Source organism: Maylandia zebra, linkage group LG2 (assembly GCF_041146795.1).
Source record: "Maylandia zebra isolate NMK-2024a linkage group LG2, Mzebra_GT3a, whole genome shotgun sequence".
Taxonomy (NCBI): Eukaryota; Metazoa; Chordata; class Actinopteri; order Cichliformes; family Cichlidae; genus Maylandia; species Maylandia zebra.
The window spans coordinates 27,800,964-27,819,369 of record NC_135168.1 but is presented as its reverse complement, the minus strand read 5'-3'; the positions used below and the strand labels follow the sequence as shown (position 1 = coordinate 27,819,369).

At 43.0% G+C, this 18,406-nt stretch overlaps 2 protein-coding genes across 4 annotated transcripts in view; both read right to left on the bottom strand.

The window, feature by feature from the left end:
- Positions 1-2,276: 2,276 nt before the first annotated feature.
- rnf4 (ring finger protein 4) lies at positions 2,277-10,674 on the bottom strand. 3 transcript variants are annotated; one of them, XM_012922559.4, is made up of 9 exons: positions 10,376-10,674; positions 9,987-10,102; positions 7,122-7,205; positions 6,871-7,012; positions 5,840-5,931; positions 5,664-5,676; positions 5,461-5,572; positions 5,186-5,237; positions 2,277-2,653 (listed from the first exon to the last, which is right to left on the bottom strand). In XM_012922559.4, the coding sequence occupies exons 3-9, from the start codon at positions 7,131-7,133 to the stop codon at positions 2,504-2,506; spliced, it is 573 nt and encodes a 190-aa protein (XP_012778013.1). In that variant the 5' UTR covers positions 7,134-7,205; positions 9,987-10,102; positions 10,376-10,674; the 3' UTR covers positions 2,277-2,503. The 3 variants fall into 3 exon arrangements, with proteins under 3 accessions (XP_012778013.1, XP_012778012.1, XP_004563686.1); XM_012922558.4 differs by lacking the exon at positions 9,987-10,102 and having other exon boundaries at positions 7,122-7,214; XM_004563629.5 differs by lacking the exon at positions 9,987-10,102.
- A 1,365-nt stretch (positions 10,675-12,039) lies between these two features.
- Positions 12,040-18,406, bottom strand: part of selenot2 (selenoprotein T, 2) — an 11,795-nt gene continuing 5,428 nt past the window's right edge. The window contains exons 5-6 of the mRNA XM_004563631.3: positions 12,665-12,794; positions 12,040-12,285 (exon numbers count right to left, since the gene is read on the bottom strand). Coding sequence (XP_004563688.2) covers positions 12,673-12,794 — 122 coding nt within the window. The 3' untranslated portion in view covers positions 12,040-12,285; positions 12,665-12,672. The remainder of the gene's footprint in view (positions 12,286-12,664; positions 12,795-18,406) is intronic.

Genomic DNA, 18,406 nt, shown 5'->3' with positions numbered 1-18,406 from the left:
CTAAGAATAGTACAATATATACATATATATACATACATACATACATAAGTCACTCATAAATAAATAGTTGGAAAAGAAACATGTGTAGTTGTAGCAGCAAACAGTGTGTTAAGTGGATGCGTTGTACAGGGAGATGGCCACAGGCAGGAATGATTTCCTGCCTGTGTCACTACCATTAGGATGAAATTATTGTGTCACCAACATTTTAATGTTAGACATATAATTTTAACAGCCTCTGTAATCTAATATCCTGGCTTGCTCGAGGCTGCCGTTTTCTCTGACAGTTTCAATCAAAATTAGAAATGCTGCTCTGGGAGACTGAGAAAACTAATAGTGCTGCCTGTTGTGCAGTTAGTTTCCAAAACACGTTATTCATGGTTACATACAGTTTTAGACTGATGTGGGCCAAAGCCTAGCATAGCCTGTAACGTTATTATTAGTGATGTGACGTTCGGTATCGAGACTTCGAAGCTTGTGTCGAGTAATGGAGGGGGCGTTTCCGCGGTGCGCGTATCGAGGCTTGCTTCATTTATGGGAGGAGCTGAAAATGATGACGTCCGAAGCCTCGCTGCCCGGCTGTACCACGTGACTGGTTCATGAAGTGGTTCGAACTTTGCCGCGAGCTATGACAGCGATATAAACCCCTCAGACTTCATTCAAAATGTGGGTGTTTGATGGAGAGTTGCGGTTAGTGAGAGTTTGGAGACAGTTTGGAGACAGTTTGGAGGTTTATGAGCGTGAGGTGAGAAAGTCAGAAGAGAATGGAACCAGCTAAGAAGAGGAGGATGTCCTCCCCTGTGTGGGAACATTTTGATTTTATTCCTCCCAACAAGGTATGTAAATTTCTACAGAAGATGTATTTTCATAATACTGATGGTGCAATACAATTTATGTTAAGCGGCTTTACTTTTGTACAAGGCGAAGTGTTTGCTATGTGCCAGGGAGCTGGGATATAACATCCATGCTTAGGCACTACAGAGCTTTGCATGAGAATAAGGGGAACACCGATTGTGGAGCAATACCAGGTGAGCCATCAAATGCCATGATAATATAGCATGCCGTAATGTTACTACATGATATAACAATATTATACAACTGTTATAAGTTACGTGTGTGATATTTGTGCTTTGTTTTTATTGTCTTTCCTCAGGAGAACAATCTCAAATAGATGAAGACCTGGTTAGCATGGTGATTGAGGACTCCCAGCCATTTAGCATTGTGGAGGACAAACGATTTAAAAGACTTGTTAAATCGTTAAATCCTAGCTATGTTCTCCCCACTAAAAGGCCATAAAAGCAGTGAAAATTTAGTTTTTACAGAATAAAATGTGAACAGGCAACACTGAGGCCTCAGTGTGTAGCTGTCCATACCTCAACGTTACAAAAGCACAACTACTGTCCACACCCCAATCACACCTCACAGTAAATGATCATTTTCCATACTGCCAGTATAAATATACACAGTATACTGACATCACTACAATATACATGTTTTACACACTCCTTTTGTTGTTGACATTTACAGGCTGTGTGCAAAAGGCCACACTCTTCAAATTCATGCCAACTAATATTTTTATGTGCAGTAGGTGTCCTACTAGAGCAAATGAAGCTTCAAGAAGCTTTGCGCTGGGATGAACCAACTGGATGAAAAGCTTCAGTGCTTCATGAAGCTTCATCTGCCCATCACTAGTTATTATGAGGGATACATTTTATGAGTGAATTTGGCTTTAAGTGACTTACAGGTTTCTTTGAAAAATACTTATATCCAGATTCTTCCTTTTTGCTGCCATCCTCCTCTCCTCCTTGCAGCGCAGGCTTGCCACTGCTAAAACTAAACAGAGCTCCCTGAAAGGCACAGCAATCACATTGGCCATATTTGTCACATGACGTAGAACTCCAGTAGAGGACGTAATTTAACTCTTTCTGCACCGCTGGGTGAATGAGATGTTGACGGATCGTTTTTTTCCCCCCCTTCTATCGGGTTTGATTTTCTTTACTCGAAGAGATCAAATTATTGGTGGGGACAATTCAATAATCGCTGGATACTGGTGGGGACATGTCCCTTCCGTCCATGCCTAATCTTCGCCCTTGACTACCCATAATTCATCAGTGCAAGCACCCCCCCCCCCCCCCAAACACACACACCACACACAGAGTCAGACTAAAACAGTGCTGTGTGTGTGAGTACGAGTACTTCCTGTACTCTGATTACAGAAAGTACATTGTGCAGTATTATTCTCCACATTACTGCCATAACGTTGTAGATCCATCAGCTGATCAATGAGTGAAACAAATCAAAATTTATTTCAGCTTTAACAAACAAATCAACACACATGAATCATTAATCCATGTTTACCAGCTATGACTCAACACTTTAATGTCCAAACAGAGGCGCACACACAAAAAAGAAAAAAAAAAAAAAATACAATTCAGCAGCAAATAACATCAACATCATGGCCTGTGGTCCAATGGCAGCAGGACTCAGCTGTGGTCTCAGAGTGATGTCAGATGTACAGGGGGTGGTACTGGCGGTGAGTAAGTCTCTTCCTGCAGGTGGGACAAGTGTGTGATGATGTCAGAGAGTCTCTCAAACACTGACTGCAGAACACGTGACCACAACGGGTGGACACGACCAATCGGCCGCTCCCAACAATCTGCGAAGAAAAAAAAAATAAATAAATAAAAAGCAAACAGAAATTAAACAACAACAACACACCAACAGCCAATCAGAGCAATGCACTCAAACGTCACTGTAATACTTTCAAAGTAAAACACAAAACCAGACTGAAACTTTCAAAATAAGAGTCAGCAAATGTATGTTTATTGATTAGGTTCATTGATCAGTGGCCATGTGAATGTAGTAAAGCCTGTATTTCATTACCCACAATGCCTCAGGAAGCACACATTTCATCAAGCATTGTGTTGGACTATTTTTAGGCACACTCGAGTCACCAACACCAATTTGTTCTGAGCACGCTCACACTGAAAGAAACGTCCCCTGCATTAAATCAGCAGCGAGCTGAGGGCTGTAAAGTCGATCTTGAAGGTTACTCAGAGCTCACACTAGCTGTGTCCCAGAAGTGAGAGACTGTGAAATGGGACGGTCTAGCCTTCAGATTTGTGTCACCAGCCATCTCGATGGGCATGAATAAACTCAGCCATCTGCTCCTTGCTATCTAAAATATAACAGGACACTGGAGAAAATTCTCAATCATCTCGACCATCTTCTGTATGGACAGCAAAGGAAGAACTTCATTGCACAGAGAAAAGCTATTTCTTCTGCACACATGACAATAAACACTTTGAATCTCGCACTTTAATCAGTTTTCTGTTTGACGTTTATTCAGCTGTGTGAAAACCCCCGAGGAACCCTCCCAATGGACTAATAAAGTTTTATTTTATCTAATAACTTTAATCTCAGCCAAACCGATTTACTCAGGAACAAATAAAACAGTGAAAAAAGCCAAACAATAACATTTAAGTCATGTGAGTGGCGCACACACACACACACACACACACACCATGTTTAACCTGAGTAGCCAAAGACGGCGGCAGGTCTGATAACGATGTGCCGGGTGTCCGCTGTTCTCTAGTGAGCTTCGACCTCCCAGCTAGCCATCAAGCTGGTGGGTAACAGACATCTCCACAAACGTCGCACTTTTGCAAATATGCGATGTCTTGATAAAGCAGATATTTGAACTTTACACAGCTACATTCTCGCCTGGAAATATGTTAAAAGTTATTTTGTGACCCAGAAAGATTAATAAGAGTAATATTAAAACTAAGTAGCAGCCGCCATTGTTGGCAACTGGAATTGACTGGGCCGCGCTATGAATTCTGGGATACGGTGGGCCACGAAAGACACACCCGACCCATCCTTCAAAATCTTGGAAAATGAAGGACGCATTTGGAGGAGCCTTCAATTTGGGACAGCCTACCTCACGTTGTTCAAGTGCTGCCTCAGGAGGATACGGCCTAGGTTTTGGGACACAGCTAGTGAATGCTGCTCAGTTTGCAGTCCTGAATATCACGGCACAAGCAGGATTCACTGCACTGTTAATGTTAGCTATGTTATATTGCTGCCTCTGTTCGGCGGTGTCGAGCCAAACGAACTTTAACGTGTGTTTGAACGAGCTGACGGTTCACTCGTTAAGCTGAAAGAAAGATGCTTTAATCACAGGAGTCACACATGTGTCCACTGTACCATCTGGGAACTCTTCTTGTTTCGTAATAACACAAACACTAAATCCTCCTTCTCTTGTGCTGTTGTGTAGCAGTGTGTACACCTGAGACTTTCACCTGTCTGTCTGTCCTGCACACTCTCTCTTTTTCTTTCTCTCTGATTGTGGAATAAAAGTATGAACATGTATTTATAAGTTACACTTGTGTTTGAATCCTGCAGCTTATCACACATTTGATTTCCATGTGTGACAACTGCAAGTGTCCAGAGTGAGGACAGACTGAGGGACCCACTGCTGCACATCATCTGTGAGGCTTTGCACCCCTGATGATCCACCAGGACAAACTCAGCAGTGTGTGAGGAAGAGGAGGAGGAAGAGCCAGCAGCAGCTGACAGATGGAGAGAATAGACAGACTGTTCCCTGTTTGTGAAGGACTGCTAGAAAAGTTTAACATAACTAATTGTCTGTCCTGAATCAGTCTTATTAGGTAATGTTCAAATAATTTTATCATTCCAGTGTTTTCAGTGTGGGAGAAAGTACTCAGGGCCTTCAAGTTACACACTATGAAAGGCAGCAACAAGTGTAATATTCAGAAACCTAAAGTATGTATCAGCAGCAGAATGGACCTAAAAATAAATGTTTGTTTCAGTTCTATGAAGCTTTGAGTATTTTGGATTAGTAGTACTGCTGTGTTTGTTGCATCATATTGCTGTAATTGTTTATATATTCTGAGGTGAGTTGATCTATAGTGTTACATCATATTCTATAAGGATGTTATGTGTTTGTATACTTTCTGAGCACGCTCACCCTGAAGGAAGCGTCCTCGGAGCTCACACTGAGCATGTGCAGCAGGATAAAGAAAGAACCTCGCTGCTGGCACTCTGTTTCAATAAAGTTCATTTTTCTGCTTTATTCATGCTGAAAAGTCTGAATACACACACACACACACACACACACACACACACACACACACACACACACACACACACACACACTCTGACTGACCTCTGAGTATCCGTCCAGACACACAGGACAGCTGATTGTCCCTGGAGTTGACCTGAAACACAAAAACATTTGAGTGAGGTCACTGACAGGGTCAGTGTATCACCTGCAGAAGTTCAAGTTCAAGATTCTTTATTTGTCACATGCATAGTATATAACACACAGTGAAACGTAGCCTGACATGCTCCTCGGCATGTGCAAAAATTTGGGGGGGGGGGGGGGGGGGGGGGGTCGTAGAGGAAGAACATTATAAAAGTGTGTAGGGGTTGGTGTATCACCTGGAGGTGTTTGTCGGTGGCAGGAGGGTGGCACTGAGGACGGGGGGTGTGTCTTCATCTTCATCGCTGCTAACAAGATAACTCTGTACAGGTGGTCTCCAGTTCTGAGGACCTGGGTGAAAACAGTCACACAGGCATTAGACCGCTTCCTTAGTGAGAGCTCAGGCCTCAATCTAGTCTTTGGAACACAAAGTCTGACTTACCCTCATCCACCAGCTGAAGTTTTGGATACAGCAGGAAAAAAAACAAAAAAAAACAAACAAACACAGAAGAAGAATTAGACATTAGCACACTTCGTGTGTGTGTGTGTGTGTGTGTGTGTGTGTGTGTGTGTGTGTGTGTGTGTGTGTGTGTGTGTGTGTGTGTGTGAGAGAGTTACCAGCACAGAGTCACTGTTGGTAGTCAGGTCGACCACAGCAGCAGCTTCTGCTCCACTCTCACAGGTGAGATCCACAACCACCTCCTCCTCACCTGAACACACACACAACCACAAACTCAGATTCGTGTACATGCTCTGCCCACACTTACACAGAGGGGAGGAGCCTGTGTTAGCCTGACATGCGGCACCGTCTCCATTCAGACCAACAGCGTGGCGATGAAATGGATTCACTGTACGCCTGCATCAGTCAGATAATTTAAAAAAAAAAAAAAAAAAAAAGCGAAGCCAAGCGAAGCAGATGAGAAATGAAACCGAGTGTCGAGATTCAACTATTCATCATTCTCGACGTTACCCGACATCAGTGATGTAACGTGGCTCCATCTTTACGATCAAAGTGTTTCATCTCCAAGTCTGGTGATTTTATCGATAACCAATAATCAGGTAAACAGATCGAGATAAACGGGCATGAACACTCACTGTCAAACATCTGGATTCTCACAGCTTGTGGTTCTTTATACCCAAAGTGGCTCCATTTGGCGGTGCCCAGCACGAACGACTTTAAGGAGCAGAGAGGTTCCCCACAGAGCTGTGACTGTCCCGTTTTTGGTCACCTGTGTGTCAGACGTGTGGTCGCGAGTTTCAGGTGTTAAAGTCAAGTGTTAATCACACCCCTGATGAATTTCTAACTGTCAGGTGGATTTTGTTTCCTCTGGGCTGCAGGTGTGTCAGTGATCAGGAGACACCAGGAAACCCACTGACTGTATTTTCAGGTGTGGGAGGTCACCTTCAGCAGACAGCTCAGGTATGTTTATTTCTCTTAGCAGTGAGGACCTGCTACTTACATCACTTCCGGTGAGGTCTGAACATGTTTTTCTCTTCAGTTTTACTTCAAAAAGAAGCAGCTCTCTGATTGGCCGAGAGGTTGAGAGCGTGTCTAGATGAGTCAGGTCTGGTCTGAAAACACCTGTAGATGCAGGCCTATCAATGACTGTTCGATCAGTTGGAAACTGAGTGTACTGATCGGGACTGACCGTCCATCACATCAATGGTCTCTGTTGGGGGGGTGGGATCACTGTCGGCGTTCGCCGTCCTCCTGGTACTCGCAGCTCTCCCGCTCTTGGCGTTGTGTCTAGAAACCGGAGGACTTTGTGTGCTCCGCCTCTTCCTCTGAACCTGAAAACAGAATACCAGGAGGTGGAGCTTAACACACTTGACCAGGTAAACACCAGCTGACAGTGTGACAGCTGAACAGGTTAAACCACAGAAGAAGAAGATGACTTACAGAGCTGCTCATCTCTGACTTAATGATTCACCTTCACGGCACAGGTGAGGATGGAGACCAGAGAAACAGCTCAGGTACCTGCACCTGTAACAGCTGGAGTGTTATCGATTGTCAGTTTTAGACATGAATCAGTCTGCTTTGATCCACCTGTGACGATGCCCTCCAGCCAATCAGTAACAACCCTCGGCAATTCTTTTAATGAATCCATGCTGTGAGATTTTAAAAAATAAAACTAAATAAACATGGAAGAACAGAGTCCCACAGGTTTCATACACACCTCAGCCAGGTGTGTATGAATCCATCTGATCCTTGTTCATAGGGGAACAGGTAGTGATGGCCCGCTTGAAGCTGACGCTCCGGAGCGTGTGTCGAAAAAAAACAACACACTGGTTCAGAAGCACTGTGTCGAGGCTTGCTTCGTTTGGCAAAAGTCACGTGACCAGTGACGTCCGAAGCTTCATTACACACGTAACTGCTTCGGTACCTGATTCAAACGGATATAAGGAAGTGAATCATCCACGGGATTCGTGGAGTGTGTTGATGGTGACAGAGAGCGAAGAGGTGATCATTCCACTGACAGATATGGAGCCAGCGAGGAAGGGAGGACGTTATGGCGTGTGGAAATATTTTGAGTTGATTTTGCTCAATTCATTTTATCTGCCGAAGTGAAAAACTTGAAATGTCCAAAATCATGTTTTCATAATGTAAATATCATTACAGCATATGACTTTAGGAACACTTCCATGTGAATTAAAGCTAATGAAGACTACAAAAATGTATTTGACACTATATGTACATTACATTGCTACACAGTTTAGAAAAGCATTTTGTTTATTGTTTTTAGGTGATAGTCTGCAGGACCCAGGAATACCTGCATATCTACCAGCTTGCAGTGTGGTTCCTGCACTCCACAGCCTCTTCTGTTCCATGCAAGTGGATTTTCTCCAGGGCAGGAGAAACTATTTCTAAGAAAAGAAATAGACTCAGCCAGCGCACAGTAACACTAATCCTCTTTTTAAATGTAAATAACAAAAGGGCTACCTTACATTGATCATGTTTTTACTTTACAAGTTCTTGATTAGGGGTGGGTTTTGATTATCGCCTTTCTGATTACAATCCATGCTAAATTGAATAAAGTGATATTGATTCATTACAATCCTGTGTCGATTTGTAAATTAACGTTATTATGCCTGAAACGCCAGCATCTCAGGTTAAACCTCACAACATGTCGTAAAACACCATACAGCTAAAACTGTAACTGGGAGCAGGTTTACGGACTCTGCATACAAACGTGAACACAGAGCACGGACCCGACGCGTCAGAATCAGATTTTGGTGCGTCGTCGGGTCCGCGCTGTGTTTGCCTCTTTTTTTCTTCGCTGGCTTCTGCAGCTGCAGGTTTCATAACTCTCTGTTTACATCTCTAATTAAGTCTCACATGTGTCAGCTTTCTTGTAATAGATACGAAATTATGGATATATACTGATACATGACCAGAATTGTAATATTTCTGACTGAGGCAAAACTTTCCACATTCCAATCAAATTGAATCGGATCCTGTATCGAATCAAAATGATTCTACAAATCAGTGACGATGTATTACGCAAATACGCATTACATTTTTTCAGCCCCCCAATCGAGAAAACAAAACCAATTACATGTTCAAAGCAACGGAACGGTGGCCCAATATCACTCTTGAGTGAGCAGTGATGATTGAGCAGTCCGTTTTATTTTGCAGATTCAAGCTGCTCTTCAAAATATTCGCCACCAGATGTCACCGGAGAGGACTGTGTTGGAAAGCTTCGAGTAATGAACCATTTTTCAATACAAGCTTCAGTGCTTCAGAAAGCTTCATTTGGCCATCACTAGGAACAGGTATCTTTCTTCCTTTAGCATAAGAGACGCTGGAGCATCCTTTATGAAAGGGGAGGGGGAAAAAAAAAACCAAAAAAAAAAAAAAAACATCTGACCACGCATGAAAACAAACATGACCAAAGTGGATCATGTAAATGTTCCTTCTGACTGCATTTTCCATTTCATCCATACACCGCTGATAGATTTATAGTTTTGAACAGCAGCGGTTAAACTCACAGCTGAGCATCACACTGCTGGAATAAAAACTACTTCCTGTTGAGGTACTGTTGCACAAAGAACGCTGTACCAGCTAAAATTATGATCTATATCAGGGGTAGGCAACTCCAGGCCTCGAGTGCCTTTGTCCTGCAGGTTTTAGATGTGTTCTTGATCAAACACAGCTGATTCAAATGGCTAAATTACCTCCTCAACATGTCTTGAAGTTCCCCAGGGGTCTGGTAATGAGCTAATCATTTGATTCAGGTGTGTTGACCCAGGGTGAGATCTAAAACCTGTAGGACACCGGCACTCGAGGCCTGGCGTTGCCTACCCCCTGATCTATATGAACAAAGTGTGCTCAAGGTTCTGTATGATCAGTGTTCATTAGTGATGTCCTTTGTTGTGGTACTGCAGGGTTTGTGTTTACTTCAGGTCAGCTGGGATCAGTGGTGATGGAGTAAATTTAATGCAGTTGCAGAATTCCTCTTCAAAAGGTGCTGCGACAGCCGCATCTGGATATTATATGCAATGGGACAGATTTACTCTGAGGTAGCAGAAGCAGCTGAATTAGTGACTCCCAAGGAGGGAGCGTGAAGGATGCTAACCAAAATAACCCAGCGCAAAGTCAGGTTTTACTCGTTTTTTTTTTTTTTTCTCTAAAAACAGCGATGGAATTTAGATAAGAGATCTGGATGAAAGAAAATCAATCTGTAGTTCATGTTCTGCAGTGTCACGCTGTTAAAAGAAACGAGTGTGAGGCCGTTCCTTTCCTCAGCGTATGTCTCCTACCCACCTTTCCTTTACCTCAATGATCCTTCCACCGTGGGCAAGTAAAAGAGGTTAGGAAAAGGAAACAGGAGGGACCTTTGAAACTCGCACCTTTTCTCCGTACCAGAAGCTGCTTCGTCTCTGTTCAGAAAGTCAAGAGTTCCTAATCTGAGCCTGATACATAAAACCAGGACCAGCTAAACTCGTGGAGCTGCAGGGGGAATCACACTAAGGTCACCAGGAGCCGAAAGAAACGCTTCTGGTGACCCAGTGACCCTGCTGTCACTGATGATGATGATGGAGTTTTACCTTTACAAGAATTAGAAACACGGCCTTCAAGATTTAAACAGTAGATTCAGACACACAGATACTTTAAACGTGGCATGTGTGCAGTTGAGCTTAAACTTTACTTACTGTTAGCAATAAACTGTTAGCTTCCGCTGTCACCGTCACTGCTCCTCTTAGCAGTTTACTTTTAGCCGTTAGCACCTCTCTCTTCGTCACTGTGGTTCCTACCGTTAGCGTGAAGCTAGCGTGTGTGTCAGCGACAGATTTCCGGCCTCAAACATTTTAGTAGAGTAAAAAAAATAATTAAGTCGAATAAACGTACTGCAGAGGCTAACGTTAGCTACTGTCTGTCTCACAGCCGCTTCTTTTGTACCGGAAGTGTTCAAAAACACCGGCTCATTGGCGCCCCCTGCTGCCTCACCGCGTGCATCGCAGCGTCCACTGATTGAAGGGAAGACCTTTTTAAAAAAAATATATATCTTTATGGTTTTGTTTAGTTTATTTTATGTACTCAGACTGAACTACCTGACATGTACTTCAAAGTACTGCAGTAAAAGTACAGTTACTGTGTGGTTACTGCAGGGAAAAAGGCTATAAAAACACAGGACATTCAAATGAAACTGTTTAAATAACTCAGTCAGTCGCTGAAATCAAACTATATTCATGTCAAAGTTACATTGGATTGGATTAGTAACACCTGAAAGGAGAACCTGACCTGGGACATTGAACTTGTTTTATTTTAATAAACATGACTGTATTTATTTTGTTTGTAGTTACTGATGAGGATACTAAAACTCAGAGACACATGGAACCTTTCGACTGTGTTAAGCCCGACCCGCTCAGTCTACCTGAACCATTGAAACTCAGATGTAGGAAAATCCAGACTCTTCACAAAGAGCCTAGAGATGAACCTTCACATTTCAGATGATTCATGTCTCCAAACAGGAAATGATGATCAGCTCACATCATCACCACATGCCCGCTCCACCTTTGTGGCCTCTTTGGATTCAGTGCAGAAATTGCCTCATTTCACCACTTTTAATGTCATCTGATAAAACAGGTGACAAAAAAAAGGAGCATTTGTGGAGTTTGTTGCTCTGTGGACTCAGTAACACTGTGATGGAAACAGCGTCCATGAGACGGATCATAATCCCATCCACAAACTAAACTCACTTCACCTCACTGATGTTGGCATGTTCCAGCAGGTCACATAAATGAGAACAGGTGAAACTGTCCTCATTAGACATAATGAAAAAAGCCCAAAATCATTCTGCTACGTTCCTGCTGCAGACACAATCTAGAGCAGGGGGGGGGAACTCCAGGCCTCAACGTCCTGCAGGTTTTAGACATGTCCGCTGATTTAAATGACTAAATGACCTCCTCAACATGTCTTTAAGTTCTCCAGAGGCCTGTTAATGAAGTAATCATTTGATTCGGGTGCACCAAGATCTAAAACCTGCAGCCCCTCAAGGCCTGGAGTTCCTACCCCCTCCCAGACTTTCTGTGACTGAAGTAAAAATGAAGCCATGTGAATCCTGCCTGATCACAGCAAGCCTCTGACGAGCTCCTGACAGGAATCAGTTGTGTCAGTCATACCTATCTATTACTTGAGTTTGTCAGCCATCTTCAAGGTTTCTTTTCCTGGAGTGAAAGTGCGTTGCTATGAATTCTGGGATGTCATGGCTGCTTCTCTGGTCATAAATGAGCCACACTGTAAACATGCTGTGAATAAAAGGCTCGATCTGCATGGACATGTGCATTTACCTGCAAAACCACAAACAGGCAGGAAACAGACCTGAACATTTTATTATTTTCACAATAAAAGCTTCACATAAACAGCCATCTACTTCCTGTCTACACACTAATTAGCACAAGGCTGCCAGCAGTGCTTTCTGGTATTGTAGTGCTGAAGGTGAGCCGGTGCAGAGGGAGTGCTCAGTTCATGGCGAGGAACATCCAGCCGGGCCCTTCAGAATCTGTTTTAAGGCCTGGCCTTCATGAACGCCATCAGGAGAACGCCTAGCAAGCCGGAGCACCTGGACACAGAACAGGTAATAAGAGAGAGAGACACCTGAATACAGCACAGCTGAAACCATCTCACAAAACATACTCCCTGAAGTACTTAAAGAAATGTTTCTGTCTGTAAATCAAACTCTGGCCCCGCCTCTGCCTCACCTGTCTCGGTGTCACACCCGTCTCTGGACTGACTGGACTGAATTTTTGTTCCTCTTAAATTGACTAAATTCAGTCTTTGGAGTCACAGGTGAGTCTGTACCTGTCAGGCGTTTCTCCGTGCATCAGTACAAGGAAAATCTAACAGATAGGTGAAGCTGATACTCTGATCGCACCTGCCGAGTTCACACAAACTTCCTGTGAGTCTCGTCACTGTGTGCAGTTAACTTGATGTGCATTCACCTGTAGCTCTAAGTGGAGGTGAAGGTCATGTGATCCACCTGGTTCATCTTTATGTGGTTGTCGAGGATCTGAAACATTTCCTGGATGTTCGGGACGTAACCAGACTGAAGCTTCGACCACAGGGGCACATCTGAGGGGACGACAGAAAGCGTTACACCAGGAAATGAGGTCAGAGGAATGTCCCTACCTGATCTCCACAAGGAAACCTGGGTGTGTTTGTACAGTTCAAAAATGACCTCTCACCTCCTGTTTAGGAGAAGGTAACTCAGACTCGTATGGTGAAACTACAACATCCAGAGGCAGGCCGCACCTCTTACTTCCCCTTGTGTTCTGAGCTCGTCGTCATCCACAGTTTTAAAGAGGCGGGCGGCACGATTCATTGAGTAACTCAGATTATAACTTTATCATTTAAAAAAAAAAAAATCCTCGATTCTTCATTTAACGGACGGCACTTTAATAACAACAACGTACTTCTGATCTGGTTTCTCTCATATCACGTCATTGTACACACAATTAATAACAAAATAAATACATTAATCTGCACACCTTCATCATTTTGATTCTTGAGTTTATTCAAATATTTTTAATGGGCGGGAATTGCACAGCGATAAGCATTTCGCCGTATGTCACACAGTGCATGATATGTGACCAATAAACTTTGACTACAGACTACAACAGAAGTGTGTGAATAATAAACTGTGTTAAACCTAAAACACTGATAACAGCAGCACCGATGATGACGCTGGCACAGTTTAATGTGGAGGCGGAGTCTGTTTATACAACGTGAAGAGCAAAGAGGCAGAGGCGTTACCGACACAGTGAGCTTAGGTGGGAAGAAAGAAAGCACAGCCTCCGAAACAGCAGCGCTGTTCCTGAAGTCACCATTAAAACCTGGAAACAGCTGACCAACGGAGAAAAGCAAACTTTGTAGCTGCTCCACCCATCGCCGTTTAGTTTACAGAAAAATCTGCAGTAAAGCTGCAGAAGTAAGGCTACATCAAAATTTGCAGATGAATTGTTAACTGAGTCTGATATAATGTTTAATTTATAGAGCTCGCTGAAGGCTGACGGCAGCCAGCCCACTCTCCAGTGATCCCTACAGGGCTGAGTCTAAAGGGGGGCATAGAGTGTCCTACATCATATTTACCTCCAGGCTTTGTAACATTGTTTTTCAGATTTAAAGTGGAATAAAACTATATTGGACAACACGCAATGTGCCTCCTCGTATCGGTCTGAGCTGCCTCACCGCTTTCGGACAGACACTGTAAAACCCGATCGCACACTCGATTATTCTGGTTTACAGGCCTTCATCACTCTCTGAGCTGATACTTCCAGCTCAATCATGAACCTTCTTAAGCAGATTAAGATTCCACACAGGAACAGATCTCTCCTTTCACAATAAAAGTCCTTTACATAAATATAAAAGTTGTTTGCTGTTTTATTATATTTACTGTACAAACTACAACTTGATGTTTAATTACTGCTTACAGTGTGAAAATATCTTGGTTTACTATATATAGTAAACACACCCCAGTTCTTCCAGTTATTTATCACAATTCATGTGTTTCAAGTCCAGTGAATAGGTTGAAATGGTACAAAAGTGGTAAACTGCCAAAGGTTAAAAAAAAAAGGTAAGGTTACCCAAAACTGAAATGTAATGTATACGTCAGAATTATACAGAAAGGCCTTTTTCAGGGAACACAACATGAGTTAACAATTCAAAGCTGTTCTGCAGTATTGGAGGTTGATCAGCCTTGAAAGTTGGTGCTACTAATTCCTACAGGTGTTCCAACTTGTCTGGATTCCGTCCCCCTCTGTCTGCATGAAGCAGTGTTGGAGCACACTGTGGTACCATACCCTCATGGGCATCAGCTGAACAGTACTGTACTGTAGTGTGTTGATACAAACATGGTGAGAATAACAGTGGAAGAGACACAGACCATCATAACACATAAATGTCGGTCTGTCCGACAGAGAAACTGCAAAGAAAGTCAAAGTGTCAGTGAGTCCAGTTTCCTTCAGCATCCAAAGGCTCAGAAACAAACTGTGACAGGAAGAGGTCTGCAGACCCAAAGACACGACTGAATCAGAGGACACGTTCCTGAGAGTTAACAGCTGTGATATAGGCGACTCACAGGACAACAGCTTCAAGCAGCTTAATAGTGGTCGTAGTGAGAAAGTCTCAGTTTCAGGTGTGAAGAGAAGGCTTTGAGCTGCAGGTTTGACAGGACGAGCTGCAGCAAGAAAGCCAGACGTCAGAATAAGACAAAGAGGCTTGTCTGGGCCATGAAACACCGACATTGCACTACTGAAGACTGGAAGAAGGTATCATTGACTGATGGATCAACATTTGGACTCTTCGTTTCATCACTCAGGATCTTTGTGCGCCGTGGAGTAGGTGAAAGGATGGTTCCACAGTGTGTGGCATCAACATGGAGGAGGAAGTGTGATGGTCTGGGGCTGTTTGCTGGATCCAGGGTCGGTGACTTGTACAGAGTGAGAGGCTCCCTGAACCAGAACACACAGCACTCTGCAGCTCCATGCAGCACCCTCTGGTATGAGGCTAGTTGTGGTGTTCGAAAACGTTTGACAGGTAGTGCATTTTATAGATATTATAAGCAGTTTTGGTCAAGTTACTTGAAAAAAGTAATCAGTAACTAATTACTTCCCCCAAAAAGTAATCCTGTTACTTTACTGATTACTTATTTTCAAAAGTAATTACTTAGTTACTTTTTTAAAAACACAATTTACAACCTGAATAGGTGATAAAGCGATAGATCTTTCAGCCCAATTCTACTTTTTCTGCAATTTACTGTTACAAGTAACGCATTATTGCCCACCTCTGATTATAAGAGGGTTTTTTTTTGTTTTTTAGAAAAACCATGAAACTCTGCGTGATTTCAGAAAAATCACACCATGGAGCCCTGCTCTAAGAAATGGTCACAGATTTAACTCCATTTGTAAAGCTGATTTAACAAATAAGTGTTCATAGTTTTTAGTGTTTGTGTAGCATCACCTAGTGCAAGTGTGTTTCGGAAAAATACACTGCTCAAAAAAATAAATAAAGGGAACACAAAAATAAACATCCCATATCTGAATGAATGAAATACTCTTAATACTTTGTTCTTTACATAGTTGAATATGCTGACAAAAAAAAAAAAAAAAAAAGTCACAAAAATTATCAATGGGAATCACATATAGCAACCCATGGAGGTCTGGATTTGGAGTTAGGGCTGCTCGATTATGGCAAAAATGATAATCACGATTATTTTCACTGAAATTGAGATCACGATTATTTGACGATATTTATTTAACCCTTTAAGACCTACTATAGAACCAAGTCCACCAGAGCTTATATTATTTTTTTTTTACATGCTGTAGTGCCATTTGTGGGAGCATTTCAAGTTGCTATACATCAATACAACTGTTATAGCCCATATTTTAATAATATGTATGCATTAAGTCCATAGTAATTATATAAATTGCAAAAAAGTGCAATAAACTACAAAAAAAAATTGAAAATTGCTTTTGTTTTGTTTACATATATTTCTACTTGGAGAAATTTAAGAGGTTTATCCCTCAAAACTTTAAATACAATAAAGTTGCAAAAAATAGTTTCCCACCACAGGAAATTTATTTTGAGTGTCTTCATAGTTTTATTTTGGAGATACAGCAATTTTTATATACTGCAGGAAAAACAAAAAACAATCCTATGATGCAAATTTGCAAAGAAAACAGCATGTGCATCATTTCACTGTGGGAAGTGTTACGAACAGCTGATTGGAACGGCAAAGCGTGTTTCTGGAATATTATGTTTTTGTTCCTGCAAGCGCTTTTTATGCAATTTTTGCAAAGCTATATGTGGAACGAAACCGTGACCGAGGACAAGCTGATGGCATAAGATGTAAGTACAACTCCTCCGGTTTCATATGCAAAACAAATTATTGCGCTAGCTTACACGGTTCAGGTTCTACAGGGATTTAAAAATAGTTACGCAAAACGGAGCGTGCTGCTCTGACCGGCTTTAAAGGGTTAACAATGACTTTAAAAAAATAATATAAAATAGTGTGCAACACCACTGAAGTTTTTTTTTTTTAAACTCTCTTTTCAACCAACGGCAGTCACTCTCCAAATAACTTCTGCTTAGCTTTCCGAGCTTCCCTCGGGTCCTCTTAATCAGTGGTCTCCAACCTTTTTTGCGCCACGGACCGGTTTATGCCCGACAATATTTTCACGGACCGGCCTTTAAGGTGTCGCGGATAAATGAGGGAGGGGCTAATAATCGGCTCAGTCATTTTTAATGATCGTTGAAAGCCCAGATCGTAATCGTGATTAAAATTCGATTAATTGAGCAGCCCTATTTGGAGTCACACTCAAAATTAAAAGTGTAAAAACACACTACAGGCTGAAGCAACTTTTATGTAAGGTCCTTAAAACACGTCAAAATGAGGCTCAGTAGTGTGTGTGGCCTCCACGTGCCTGTATGACCTTCCAACAATGCCTGGGCATACTCCTGATGAGGTGGCCAATTGTCTCCTGAGCCATCTCCTCCCACACCTGGACTGAAGCATCTGCCAACTCCTGGATGGAGCAAGACATGATGTCCCAGATGTGCTCAGTTGGATTCAGGTCTGTGGAACAGGGGGGCCAGTCCACAGCATCAATGCCTTAGTCTTGCAGGAACTGCTGACACACTCCAGCCACATGAGGTCTAGCATTGTCTTGCATTAGGAGGAGCCCTTGTGAGACGATAGGCTCACAAGGGCTCTACGGATCTCATCTCATTCCTAATGGCAGTCAGGCTACCTCTGGTGAGCACATGGAGGGATGTGCAGCCCCCCAAAGAAATGCACCCCCACACCATTACTGACCCACTGCCAAACCGGTTATACTTGAGGATGTTGCAGGCAGAACGTTCTCCACGGCATCTCGAGACTGTCATGTCTGCCACATGTGCTCAGTGTGAACCTGCCTTCATCTGTGAAGAGCACAGGGCACCTTGGTGATATCTGACAAAACCCAAGCGTCCTGCACGGTGTTGGGCTGCAAGCACAACCCCCGCCTGTGGATGTCAGGCCCTCATGGAGTCTGTTTCTGACCGTTTGAGCAGACACATGCACATTTGTGGCCTGCTGGAGGTCACTTTGCACGACTCTGGCAGTGCTCCTCCTGTTCCTCCTTGCACAGAGGTGGAGGTAGCAGTCCTGCTGCTGTGTTGTTGCCCTCCTACGGCCTACTCCATGTCTCCTGATGTACTGGCCTGACTCCTGGTAGTGCCTCCTTGCCCTGGACAGTACGCTGACAGACACAGCAAGCCTTCTTGCCACAGCTCGCATTGATGTGCCATCCTGGATGAGCTGCACTACCTGAGCCACTTGTGCGGGTTGTAGACTCCGTCTCATACTACCACTAGAGTGAAAATACTGCCAGCATTCAAAAGTGACCAAAATGTCAGCCAGAAAGCATAGGTGGTCTGTGGTCACCCCCTGCAGAACTGCTCCTTTATTGGGGATGTCTTGCTAATTGCCTATAACTTGTTGTCCACTTCATTTGCAGAACAGCATGTGACACTGATTGTCAATCAGTGTTGGTTCCTATGTGGACAGTTTGATTTCACAGAAGTGTGATTGGTCTTGGAGTTACATTGTGTTGTTTAGTTGTGTTCCCTTTATTTTTTTGACCAGTGTAGATTGATGTGTATGACGGACCAAAAACAGAAGCCTCCAAGGAACAAATGATATA

What these genes read in the sequence shown, in the direction of transcription:
- rnf4 (XM_012922559.4), bottom strand. An exon ending in GACCATTGATGTGATGGACG is followed by an intron (nt 5,932 to 6,870) that starts GTCAGTCCCGAT and finishes GTGTGTGTTCAG; the next exon opens with GTGAGGAGGAGGTGGTTGTG. An exon ending in GTCTGGACGGATACTCAGAG is followed by an intron (nt 2,654 to 5,185) that starts GTCAGTCAGAGT and finishes TTTTCTTCGCAG; the next exon opens with ATTGTTGGGAGCGGCCGATT.